This window comes from Sprattus sprattus (assembly GCF_963457725.1).
Source record: "Sprattus sprattus genome assembly, chromosome: 1".
Taxonomy (NCBI): domain Eukaryota; kingdom Metazoa; phylum Chordata; class Actinopteri; order Clupeiformes; family Clupeidae; genus Sprattus; species Sprattus sprattus.
Window position 1 is genome coordinate 77945673 of NC_137920.1, and position 12078 is coordinate 77957750.

The 12078-nt window shown below is 42.9% G+C and overlaps 1 protein-coding gene across 1 annotated transcript; it reads right to left on the reverse strand.

The window, feature by feature from the left end:
• Positions 1-3703: 3703 nt before the first annotated feature.
• On the reverse strand, positions 3704-11867 carry cnot8 (CCR4-NOT transcription complex, subunit 8). Its single transcript, XM_080832091.1, has 7 exons — positions 11737-11867; positions 10932-11117; positions 10608-10801; positions 10167-10328; positions 7126-7270; positions 5678-5788; positions 3704-4781 (listed from the first exon to the last, which is right to left on the reverse strand). The coding sequence occupies exons 2-7, from the start codon at positions 11046-11048 to the stop codon at positions 4653-4655; spliced, it is 858 nt and encodes a 285-aa protein (XP_080688217.1). The 5' UTR covers positions 11049-11117; positions 11737-11867; the 3' UTR covers positions 3704-4652.
• Between the last annotated feature and the right edge of the window lie 211 nt (positions 11868-12078).

A 12078-nucleotide genomic window follows, 5' to 3' on the forward strand; every position in this document is an offset into this window, starting at 1 on the left:
ATTTCCCCCCCCCTTACTGCACCATATTGTGTTGTTAATTCTTTAGTTAGTAAAGCTTCGAAGTCCTGCTTTATATGAGCTTTGAGCGGTTTTATTATTATTTTGTTTATTTGTATTATTGCATTTTATTAATTACATTACATATTGTTAAAACATTGTTGCATTATGCTTAATTGCATTTTTTTATTTGTAAAAGCATCTGCTAAATGCTTGAGTCCCTACTGTAGACAGATAAGAGGCCTTTTCACCTTTCTTCTGTGTGCCATGGGTGACTCCTCACACTGATAGTCATCTGCACTGAATGATGTACTTATGGGCTTGATCTAATACAATAAACACCTTTTCACTGAATGATGTACTTATGGGTCTGATTTAATACAATTAATATTACATTAGTACAATAAGTAATTACATAAGAACAATAAGTAATTTTCAAGACTGCCTTCATCTCTTTTGGGTTTGTCCTGAGCTGACCTGTACCTGTGTCAGGCCAGTATTTAATCACTATGTTGTTAGCATCATTAACTTACTACATTTAATCACTATGTTAGCATCATTAACATACTGCATGTAACTCGACCCATCCGAACTCCAGTAGGGCTATACCAACTGCACGTTACCCAACCCATCTCACTAACTGATTCTGTATGATCTATTACTAGAATACTGCACCGAACCAGTGGTGGGTAGTAACGCGTTACAAGGAACGCAAATGAGTAAAAAAGTAAATTTTTCGGGTAAGGAGTACTTTTTGCGTTCCTTTATAAAGTCTGCACTTTTACTCTTACTCGAGTAAATATTTGAACTAGAATTCTACTCTTTACTCCGTTACATTTCCATTGTGCTTTCATTAAAATGAGTATTGTGAAAAAAGTACACATATCTTTGTTTACTGAAATACAAGCGCACGGCAACCAGAGGGTAAAAACGGAGAGGTCAGTTAGCTATGTGTTATCGACGCGCCCTCCACAGGTCGCAGCATTGTTGTCATTTCATAGCGTTCAAAAACTCCACATCGAACCTTCGCAAACATGTTCAGGTAAGTTGCATTTGTTTTATCTGTACTGCAGCTAGTCCTGGAGATAAATGTTACATCCTTTACCATTTTACAAACTCACATCCTATGCACAAGGCGCAGTGCAAACTCTTGCACATAAAACCAAAGAGTATAGAGGTACTTCTATACTCTCTGATAAAACTCTAAACTGCTAAGACGTTTCCAGTTAACGTTAGGCTACATTGGCTGCAGTAGTCACGTTAGAATGTTAGCAGCTAGCGTAACGACTAGATGGCCACCGTTAAAGTTTGCAGTTTGTTTGACTGACTGACATAGTTGCCAGCTAACGTCCGAATGCACGTTTGCTATAATATGCAAGGGCACAAACAAGTAGGCTATACCTAGGCTACAGTATGTTAAAATAATTTATCACATCAATAGCGCTGTTATGGTTAAAAAAAAACGGTCTGCGTGTGTGTGTGTGTGTATACATCTCTGGAGTAGATCTGATATCAGATCTACAGTATGTAGCCTAGTCTTGTCTGGTTGGCTCAGCTTTAAGTGTGCGTGTAATAAGGTTTAATGAAATTAAAAGTAATGTAGCCTATGTGTGATCTATGAGACGTGTAATGAAAACAAAAAATACATGATACAATGAAGCAACTTGTGAAGAAATGTTTCAAGAGTGCATTTCTTCCTGAATACTCATGCTACGTTTTGCATTGATCCAAACACTCCAACACAAAAAAGTAACTTGTAATTTGAGTAACTTTTAAACAGAGTACTTTTTTACTCTTACTCGAGTAACTTTTCCAATTGGAATATTTACTTTTACTCAAGTCGATTTTGAAGGAGGTAATTGTACTTTTAATTGAGTACCAAATTTTCAGTGCTCTACCCACCACTGCACCGAACCCAACTCAACCGCCATTATACTATTAAGGTGTCTATTCAGTGCAGAAGCATTACGGAAAAGCAGTCGGAGATTGAGGAATGAAGAATGTCACTTGTCTTTTATCATCATCAGTCACAAGGTCATGTTTTCTGTCTTCAGTTAGTTTTTTCCGGTCCTTTTCACACTTGTCGCACTTTTTCCAAACTCTCTGTATCCTCTATTTTTGCAGAGTTTAGTCTTGCATTGCAAAAGAAAAGAAACATGTATGACACATCGTACACATAAAATATGTAATATAAAATGAAATACAGTAAATATGAAATTCAGCTATATGCCTCGAGACCGCTTCATGCCAAACTATAGCACAAAAGAAGAGTGAAGACACTTGTTGTTTCACTAAATGTACTGGAAACGACAACACACGAGTCTACCACTAGGAGTAGGCTATCCTGCAGCCTTAATGCGGATTTGTGGTGACATTTTTAATAAACTTAAAATGAACATTACTACAACATTCTTCCTTGCCTTGAAATCTTTAGGACATCTTATTCACCCCTAAATTCCCCCACATATTTCAAGGTAAGCTGTTGTCATGACACCAAGAAAAAACTTTCAGACACCAGTTTTGTGTGGCAAGATTATCAGGTGTGATCAGTGGTAAAGTGGTTTGTGTGAACAAGTAGCTGACCTGGGTTCAGTTCCTGGGCGATGTAGGATCCTATCGTAAATCGCTTTGGATAGACACGTTGGTTGGAGTTGCCTTTTTGGGTCACTTTGTCTCATTGATGGCCCATGACTTTCATATGCAGTAGTAATTGTGGGAAAATGTCTTGAGTGACACCTACATCTATATTTTTTTATTCATACATCTACATTTCAACGCAAATGCTGTACTGCACCACTGTTGTATAGTTGTATGGTATAGTTGGTAACAACTCCTCAGGGAACCGTGTTCTTGTTTTCTATGGCACACCTACATAATGAAACATTACTGCACAGGGCTAGCAGGTGGCTGAGTTGTATTAAGCGGTGAGATTGACAGAAGGCTGTGCACGAGACATCTTTCCCATGTGTATGTGGCGCCATCTGGTGTTCATGTATGAAGTCATAGGGTCTGTAGTTTCTGGGTTTAGTAAACTGATTACTGGTTGCAAAATGTATTGATGTTTCTCAAAACTATGATTGCAAAATTAATAACTACCTTCCAAAACTGTCCTGGCTAGACATAGTCTAGAGAGGCTGAAGCTTGAATCTAATGATGAGGCCATCTTTCAGTTGAATCTAATGACGAGGCCATCTTTCAGTTGAATCTAATGACGAGGCCATCGTTCAGTTGAATCTAATGACGAGGCCATCGTTCAGTTGAATCTAATGATGTGGCTATTAGGCCGTAAGGTGAACACTGTTTTCGTTTCAACCCGCTCCACTCACTGGCATCTACACAATCTTTAGCTTATAAAAAAGAACGAGTCGTGGTTAGTTACCAAAAAAAAATTGTCGCTGAAATTCCAGTCGATTGTCTATATGTCTTTGTTTTATGCAGAACTAGAGTCTTCAGAGCGTAATAAGATTTTGGTCGGGAGCCGTGCCACGGTTCGACACGTGATCATGCTACACCAATGAGAGGGCTACTTCTTGTCACCGTCTTACCCCAGTGACGTGTGAGGGTTTCTCACCCTGAAAGATTGAAAGACGAATCCTCACACACTTAAAAGACAAACCAGAGCAAAAGCAGCAGGCCCCAGGTTTCCAGGCACAAAACATGCCCGTTTTAAAAATTGTATGAAAAAAAACCAAACCTGCAACGCTGATGGATATAAACATTTTAATGTACAACAGCTTTAAACAACACATATCCTTTACAATAAAAAGATGCCCACACACACGGGGTGGGGCACTCAGGGAGTAGAAGACATGGCTGCAGGGCCTATGCCAGCCTGTGCCACGCGGCGGGCACAACCCAAATAAAACACCCACACAGACACTGCTGGGGGGAAACGCAGAAACACTGGTCAGGAACCCAACTTTCTTTTTTTATCCTTTTTAAAGCTTACATTAAAAACTTCAAACTCCCACGATTGCTCTGACTCCACATCTCCCCTGTTTCTCGGATCGACCCGGAGGTTAAGAACTGGACCCTGGCGCTGGCGGCACGGTGGCAGGAGGGGGACTCTGGAGCGGGGCCCGGCTGTCATCTGGCCCACATCAGGCCCGGTTCCGAGCCAGATCAGAGCCGGACCCGTGCCAGAGTGGCCTGCCTGCCTGCCTGCCTGGCTGCCGTGTGTGTTTAGCTGGTGGCTGTTGAGCAGAGAGAGAGCGCTCTACATCTCGCTGGTATCCATGGTGACGCACACGCAGTGGGGGCACAGTTCTCCCTCCGGAACCAGAAACAAGAACTAGAAGGGATGCAGTAAAACGGAATATACACTGTTCAGTACAAAACCTAACGTCATCCAAATGTCATCGGATTGGTTTTTCTTTTTGTTTTTGTTGTTTGTGTTGCAACACCAACTGGGCATTCTGAGCGAGAGGAGAATCTGCTGAAGTCTCCTGGAATGATTGGTGATTGGTGGTAGTTGGTTCTGGGGGGGGGGGGTGGGGGGTGGTTGGGGGTAAGTTGTTGTGTTTGTTTTGTGAACAGAGTTGCATTTTAATGCTGGAAGGGGTTGATACCGCAGACACAGAGTTGAAAACAAGTGCATCATGGTCTTGCTCCTGCCCCTGCTGAGTGGGGGGGGGGGGGGGGGTGGGTGTCAGGGGTCAGTGCTTGTTGTTGCTCTCTTCCTGGGAGGAGTTTGAGATGCCGTTCTGGTTTTGGGTCGAGCCGGAGCCCAGGCCGTAGAGCCGGCCGCAGTACTTGGCGTCGTCGATGTTGTCTTCAAAGAATAACTGCAGAAGAGGGAGAAACACAAGTCCCTTCAGCGCTCTCCACCACACACACACTTAGGGTCAACAGGTCAACAGGTACTAGAGAACTTGCACAGCTGTGTAGCAGAAGGCTTCACACACACACGGCTTCCAGTTCTCACACTGCGGTGTGGTCAGGTGACGCATTCACAACACAAACCCTTTGGTCGATAATCTACATTCACTACAAAACCCTGTCAGTTGTTAACTGGTGATGAATTCTCTAAGTCCTTTACATACCAGGTTAATACATCTAGAAAATGTAATCCGACTGTTGGGAAAAAATCTGACTGATAAAGTGGAAGTGACTGACTTATGTGCTCAACCTCCCTCATGTAGTGCCTGAGACTAGATCTCAACCTCACTCATGTAGTGGCTTAGGACTAGACCTCAACCTCACTCATGTAGTGGCTTAGGACTAGACCTGAAAACTCTCTCATATGGTTGAGTTTGAAGTGCGTACCTCTTTCATACTCTCTCCTATGGTTTAAAGTGCGTACCTCTTTCATACTCTCTCATATGGTTGAGTTTGAAGTGCGTACCTCTTTCATACTCTCTCATATGGTTGAGTTTGAAGTGCGTACCTCTTTCATACTCTCTCATATGGTTGAGTTTGAAGTGCGTACCTCTTTCATACTCTCTCATATGGTTGAGTTTGAAGTGCGTACCTCTTTCATACTCTCTCCTATGGTTGAGTTTGAAGTGCGTACCTCTTTCATACTCTCTCATATGGTTGAGTTTGAAGTGTGTACCTCTTTCATACTCTCTCCTATGGTTGAGTTTGAAGTGCGTACCTCTTTCATACTCTCTCATATGGTTGAGTTTGAAGTGCGTACCTCTTTCATACTCTCTCCTATGGTTGAGTTTGAAGTGCGTACCTCTTTCATTCGGAAGAAGGCCATCCCAGTGAGCAGCGAGTCTGAGCCGGCCTGGTGCTGCCTGCCGATCCTCTTCAGCTCCAGCTGATCTGCCACCTCCTGAAGACCTCCCTGCAGAGGCAAACACCCGTATTAACACATATTAAATGTCCACACAGTTAACACATATTAATCACCCATGTCCACACCCTAACTTCGTATGAAAGAGTTAATCTTCACACTCATTAACACGTGTTTATCACAAGCTAGCAGCTGCCAACTGTATGTACCTTACTTATATATGTTAAGAATGATGATATGAAATATGATAAAAAACCAGAAGACATTGTGCAAGCTGTCAATAGAATGGTGATTTAACTGGTTGCTGGTGCTTACACCTTTAGCTAAAACGACACGGCAACACAACTGTTTATTATTCTTTTTTTGGTCGGGGTCGGAGATTTTAAAGCCAAACCATTTCCAAACAACAGAGGCGTCCCATATCTTCTTAACCAATTCATTCTCCTGCTTTTGAGCGACATCAATATCTGTGTTTTTGCTCATCCTGGATTGTTTCATTTTTCCCCAATAATAAACCTGCCTCCTAACTGCAGCTGCCTGCATGCTTCTTTGTTGCTAGCACTACATACACGCAACAAATGCATGCCACGTCCGCTCATAAAAAAAGGTCAACATATTAATATACAATCTTTTTTCGTAACAACCAAAAAGATTAGTTTAAAATAAATTAAAAAAAATGTAGCTACTTAGTACTATCACTCAGTTGAAATTTGGAACAAAACAAAATGAATGCCAAATTAAAATGTATGAATTATGAATAAATCGCGGTATCCACGGTACTGCATAATCCATATCATGGCACAATACTGGTTTTCACTATCAAACCAGTAATCGCCCACCCCAACATCAAGCATCTCTGTGCATTTGTTAAACAGCTCCATTCACATCAAATAAGCATGGGGCTGGCACCAGCAGGACGGGCATGAGCTGGCACCAGCAGGACGGGCATGAGCTGGCACCAGCAGGACGGGCATGAGCTGGCACCAGCAGGACGGGCATGAGCTGGCACCAGCAGGACGGGCATGAGCTGGCACCAGCAGGACGGGCATGAGCTGGCACCAGCAGGACGGGCATGAGCTGGCACCAGCAGGACGGGCATGAGCTGTCACCAGCAGGAGGGGCATGAGCTGGCACTAGCAGGACGGGCATGAGCTGGCACCAGCAGGACGGGCATGAGCTGGCACTATCAGGACGGGCATGAGCTGGCACCAGCAGGACGGGCATGAGCTGGCACTATCAGGACGGGCATGAGCTGGCACTATCAGGACTGGCATGAGCTGGCACCAGCAGGACTGGCATGAGCTGGCACCAGCAGGAGGGGCATGAGCTGGCACTAGCAGGAGGGGCATGAGCTGGCACCAGCAGGACGGGCATGGGGCTGTGGGTACCTTGAGGTTCTTGCAGCTCTTCATGAGGTACTTCACGTCATAGATGGCCGGGAAGAAGAGGTTGAGGATGTGGAAGAACTCGTGCTCCTCCTCAGGTAGCCTGGCGTCCGTGAGGAGCTTCACCAGGTAGCCGAAGTCGTAGCCACTGAAGAGGGTGGAGGAGCAGTGGAGGAAACATTAAAGTAACAGTATGCAACACTTATACTTCAGGCTTAGAGTTAGTCCACAATGCCTTAATTCAAACACACACACACTTTAACTTAAGTGTCTTTTCCAACTGCAAGACATAACCCTTCACCACTATAAGTTCAAGAGTTGTTTAGGGTACAGGTTGTGATGGCCTGACCCTGCTGCTGTATGATTGTCTTTATTATTCTTGTTAAACAATGGGTCAGTGTCAGCGTGAACTTTTATGCTTTAAAATGCTGTTTTTGTGTGCTGACCTTCAGCTGTATGTAAGTGTCTTCCTAGCAGTGAACTCGGTACAAAAATGGGGATTAGAATGAACAGTTTACTATGTTATCTTAGTTTTAACTTCAACACCAACATCCTATCTCACAGTCTGGATAGTCTCACAGTCTGGATGGATGTTTTGTTTATCACTGTGGACATTTTAAACTTACACACAAAAAAAGCCAACAGTGTTCCCTGCTGTTGGAGTTTGGTCAACAGGGTGCATAAGCGAGAACTGCACCCCTGAACTGTGACTGTGCACACTCAATGGAAATCCATGTTGAACGCTGCTGCGTAGCGTACGTAGCATCCTTTCTGGTGCACCCTTAGTTATTCTGTACTGGGTCTAGCCCTGTGGGTGGATGCAATCCCTACTCACGCTGCACTTAAAGTAACACTATGCAACAATTTGACACTATTTGAGATATGGTTTTATAGGCAACTAGTTTAAGTACCATCCTCAAATTCATTTTGATAGCATATGGTTATGTGAAGGACAGATAAACACCTTTGTCTTCCCCACTAGCCATCCCCAATATGCCCTATGTAGTTCTGTTTAACGGGCTGGTACACCCTGCAAAAATGGAAGGAAAGCTTTTACACGCATAACATTGCCAGCTTAACTGCCAAAAAACACCAGTTAGTGTGTTTGCAAGCTTCTATCAGTGTCAGCTGGGCTGTTGGTGGCGTTTGCAAGGCTTTTGCATGCCTTTTTAGGAAGTAAGCTTGATAGTTTTGGAACAGAACTCCATTTTGCTGCTTTAAGGGGGAGACAACCACCAGTGTGTACCTGAAGCCTGCCAGCAGTTACAGAGCTCAGGGATTAAAGCAAAAAAAAATCATCTGACTGAAAAAAATAAAAATCGGCCCTCATTTTGGGTCGTGGCTGCATACCGCCTCGATATTTGAACTTCACGTGGTCTATTATCACTTACTAGTTCAAAGCTAGGGCATAAAACCAATATTTTTTGCAAGACTTCACCATTCTTGTTAATGGGCTATAAATGACAAAATGATTTACTGAAATCCAGGGGCATTTAACAAAAAAATTGGGGGCACTTTTAGAAACTTGTGAAATAACATTTAACCTTTGTTCAAAATAATAAACACACTTATTTAGGCTTACAGTATATGAATATGAACAATTGTCATCAAATGGCAATAATAAGACTATTAGGCATTAGTCTACAGATTCAAAGTGTTTTCTTAGATTTTTTTGAACAAAAACCAAACAGACAACGTAAATTAGACAATCGTATTCTTCTTTCTTTGTGGTTATTAGTTGTTATAGTAACAACAACTAATACAATCTTTTTAAAGGTAAAAACATTTTTTAAACAACTATTAACAATCGTTTTTGTTTCTTTGTTTTTTAATAATAATAACACATTATATTTATGGATTTTTGTGTTACCTTTATTCATGTACCTACCATAGTAGGCCTACAGGAAATACAGATTAGACTAGTTAGCTAGTTTGCAAGCAAGCCTTTGTAGCCAACGTACTATCAGAGATAGCTAACGTTAGCTAACTAACATTAAACTAGCTTAACTTAACTAAATCATTTCTAAAAGTATTATTACTAGTTATCATTCACCGTAGGTGATACATGTTGTTTGGCGCTTGGTGACGAAGTACCATGTATTTCTGAACGTTTTCGCTCCCCTTGATGGAGCCAGTAGAAGAATTTACCTGTGCTGGTTTGACTACGATTTGGGCAACTCGTTGTCCACAATTCCGACATGCCTTGAAAACAAAACCGGGTCTTGTTATCAACGTCGTCGTCATCCTCCACCACAAGCCAATCTAGCTTTCATTTTTGACAGTCGCTGGGTGTGTGAATTTTATCTTTTAGAAGATGGTGACAGAGACTGCGCTGGTCCTCATCTCTCCTCACTCTCGCAGTCACAGGTCTGATTAGGAAGCGCTCCAAATGTGTTTTGTTAGAACGTTTGTTTCTTCACGCAACAGTCAAGGCGAAAATCAAAACATTAAATGGCAACTGACCGGGTCATATAGGCTACAATGTTTTTGACACGTTCATTGAATAAGTATTACTCTCCTAGTAATTTTAGGGGCAAAATTATATTTCTTAGGGGTAGTTTTGCCCTTTGCTCTCGTGTATTTCCGACGCTGAAATGTGCAAATCATATCAGTGTCTCATTTTTGGCCTTATGCGAGCCGAGTTGACGGAAATCCGTCATAGCGACGGAAAACTTTAATCCATGAGAGCTATGTGCAGTGAGTAAACCTCGCTCCCCGATACTCCCCTAAAACGCGCTAGCAACACAAGCCAGCGCCCTTGGGGTTCATCTTCCATGTTAGCATGGCCATATCCCACATCCAAGTGTGCAGGCTCAAGTCCACCGTGGGACGATGCTACTCACAATGCAGGTTACAGGTGCAAAGGTCTCCACAACTAACCCTAACTAACCCTGTGTGTGTGCAGTGTGTAAACACTTCTTCCTGAGACTCCCCCAAGATCCAGGTTACAGGCGCAAAGGGACTCATCAACTACACCAAGCCTGAGTGACTGTGCCTGTGTGTCTGTGCGTCTCTGCCTGTGCCGAGCTTCAGGGTAGACCCACCTGTGAAAGGACAGCCACTTGATGTTCTCGACCAGCACCAGGCCTGACGTCATGAGAAGCTCGGCGAAGTAGAGAGTGTCGATTCCCTCCTCCTCGTGTTTCTTAAACTGCAGGCCAGAGTTCTGAAGGAGGTCTATCGAGTCTTGCGAGTACATGTCCTCTCTGATGGGATAAGGAGAAAGACAGAGCACATTAGAGAAGAGACGTATACACAACACAGCCTGCCAAAAAATACTTCACAAGCTCTGAGAACCAATAATAACTAATGTAACACACACCCCATGCACAAACACATATCCGGGCTGGTTATACAATATTAAAACGGTTTGTGGTGTCACCTCCCTCCCTCTAAATCCCATTTTTAAGAGCAACTATAAAGATTACTTAAATTATCAGAGGTGTGTGCTTGCTAAGAAAACACAAGAGCATGTTTCTTCCTACGTTAAATTGAACTTGAAGTTGAACTGCCATGTTGTTGTCCCCTGCGGGTAATCTCCGTCTTCATTCATGAACGTGAGGCCGAGTTGGATGATCTTCAGTAGGTCAACATTACACCGCAGCAGCTGATACTGGTAGTCCACCGTGCTCCGAAATTCTCCGATTGGTCTAACAACCACGCCAGGAAATTCCGTGTCCTGCACAAAGACAACAATAGTTTAGAGGGACTATTTTCTGGGGCTTTCTATGTAGAATATTCAGATATTCTTGCAATATACTGTATAACACAAATTAGAAAAAGGGTATTGAACACGAGGAGTGTTGTACCATGGCAATGAAGTTGTAGTTCTGAACGATCTGTCGGATTTTCCTCATCTCCTCTTCAACGTTACTGGCCCACACTTCACAGATAATTTGACTGGTATCCGCTAAAGCGGCAGGCATGTTTGCAGGTTGAAGAAATGACTGAAAACCCCGGGTTATTGTGTCTCCGGCAGTCGCCAGTGAAGCACACTGTAACAGAAACAGGTTCTCAGTATTAGTTACAAGAATATCGGTCTCAACGAAATTTTGCTACGTAGCTAGCTTAATTTATTCTATTGTTCATTCTTTAGGATTCTTATTCCAACAAATGTCCATATCAGTATCGGTCTATCTTAGGTGCCGGTCCATGTTTAGGTGTTTAAGCTAACATAGCTAACATTGACTGTTAACACTGGAGAGGTGTAGCAAATATCACCACAAACAACTGCTATGACTAAAATTGCTAACATAACCGTAGCTAATGCAAAGACAGCACGCGATGTTTATGTCTGCAGGTCTCTCAGAAAGCAGGGGAACGACAATAAAATAACATTTTGTGAACTGAATTAAGAACCCGCCTTTAACACGAGCAATGAAACGCTCCCGGCAAAGAACGCTAACTAGCCGCTATGATTTTTAAGGGTTAGCAGCCATATAGCTAGCTTGCTCGCTAGGTTAGCCAACATTAGCATGGGTAGCTTCATTTGGTACCCTAACTTGTGTGTTAGTAGATATAACTTATTGTACTAAGCACGTACAATCCGTGTGTATTTATAAAACCAACACACTGAAGTAAAGATTCTTCAAATTAAAATGATAAAGGTTGTACCTTTGTTGTGCGCGTGTGATCTGATGTTGTGATGGGGCCGCAGCAAGACGTTGGCTAGGCTCTTTCCTCTGTATCTAGGAAGTGGCAGACATGCTAACACGCAGGCGCATTTTGCATAGGTCCTCTCTACCCAAACTTTACAAACGTGGGGATCCAGATCCTGGACCGCTAGAGGGAGGTCACGCTCCCCTCGAGGTACGAAACAAATTGCGTCCCACGACGGCGCCTGCGCACAGACAAAAAAAAGTGGACAAAGCTGTGCAAGTGAACAATCCATCGCCCTGTCAGACTTTACTAAATTAATAAAAAACAATAAAGGACAGTTTACAAGCAGATAATATA

Excerpts from the sequence above, each read along its gene's own strand:
- cnot8 (XM_080832091.1), bottom strand. The coding sequence starts at position 11,048 with ATGCCTGCCGCTTTAGCGGATACCAGTCAAATTATCTGTGAAGTGTGG. Across the intron at positions 7,271-10,166 it reads AAGTGGCTGTCCTTTCACAG|TGGCTACGACTTCGGCTACC; the intron begins GTGGGTCTACCC and ends CACCCTCTTCAG. Across the intron at positions 4,782-5,677 it reads CCTTCTTCCGAATGAAAGAG|TTATTCTTTGAAGACAACAT; the intron begins GTACGCACTTCA and ends CCTCTTCTGCAG.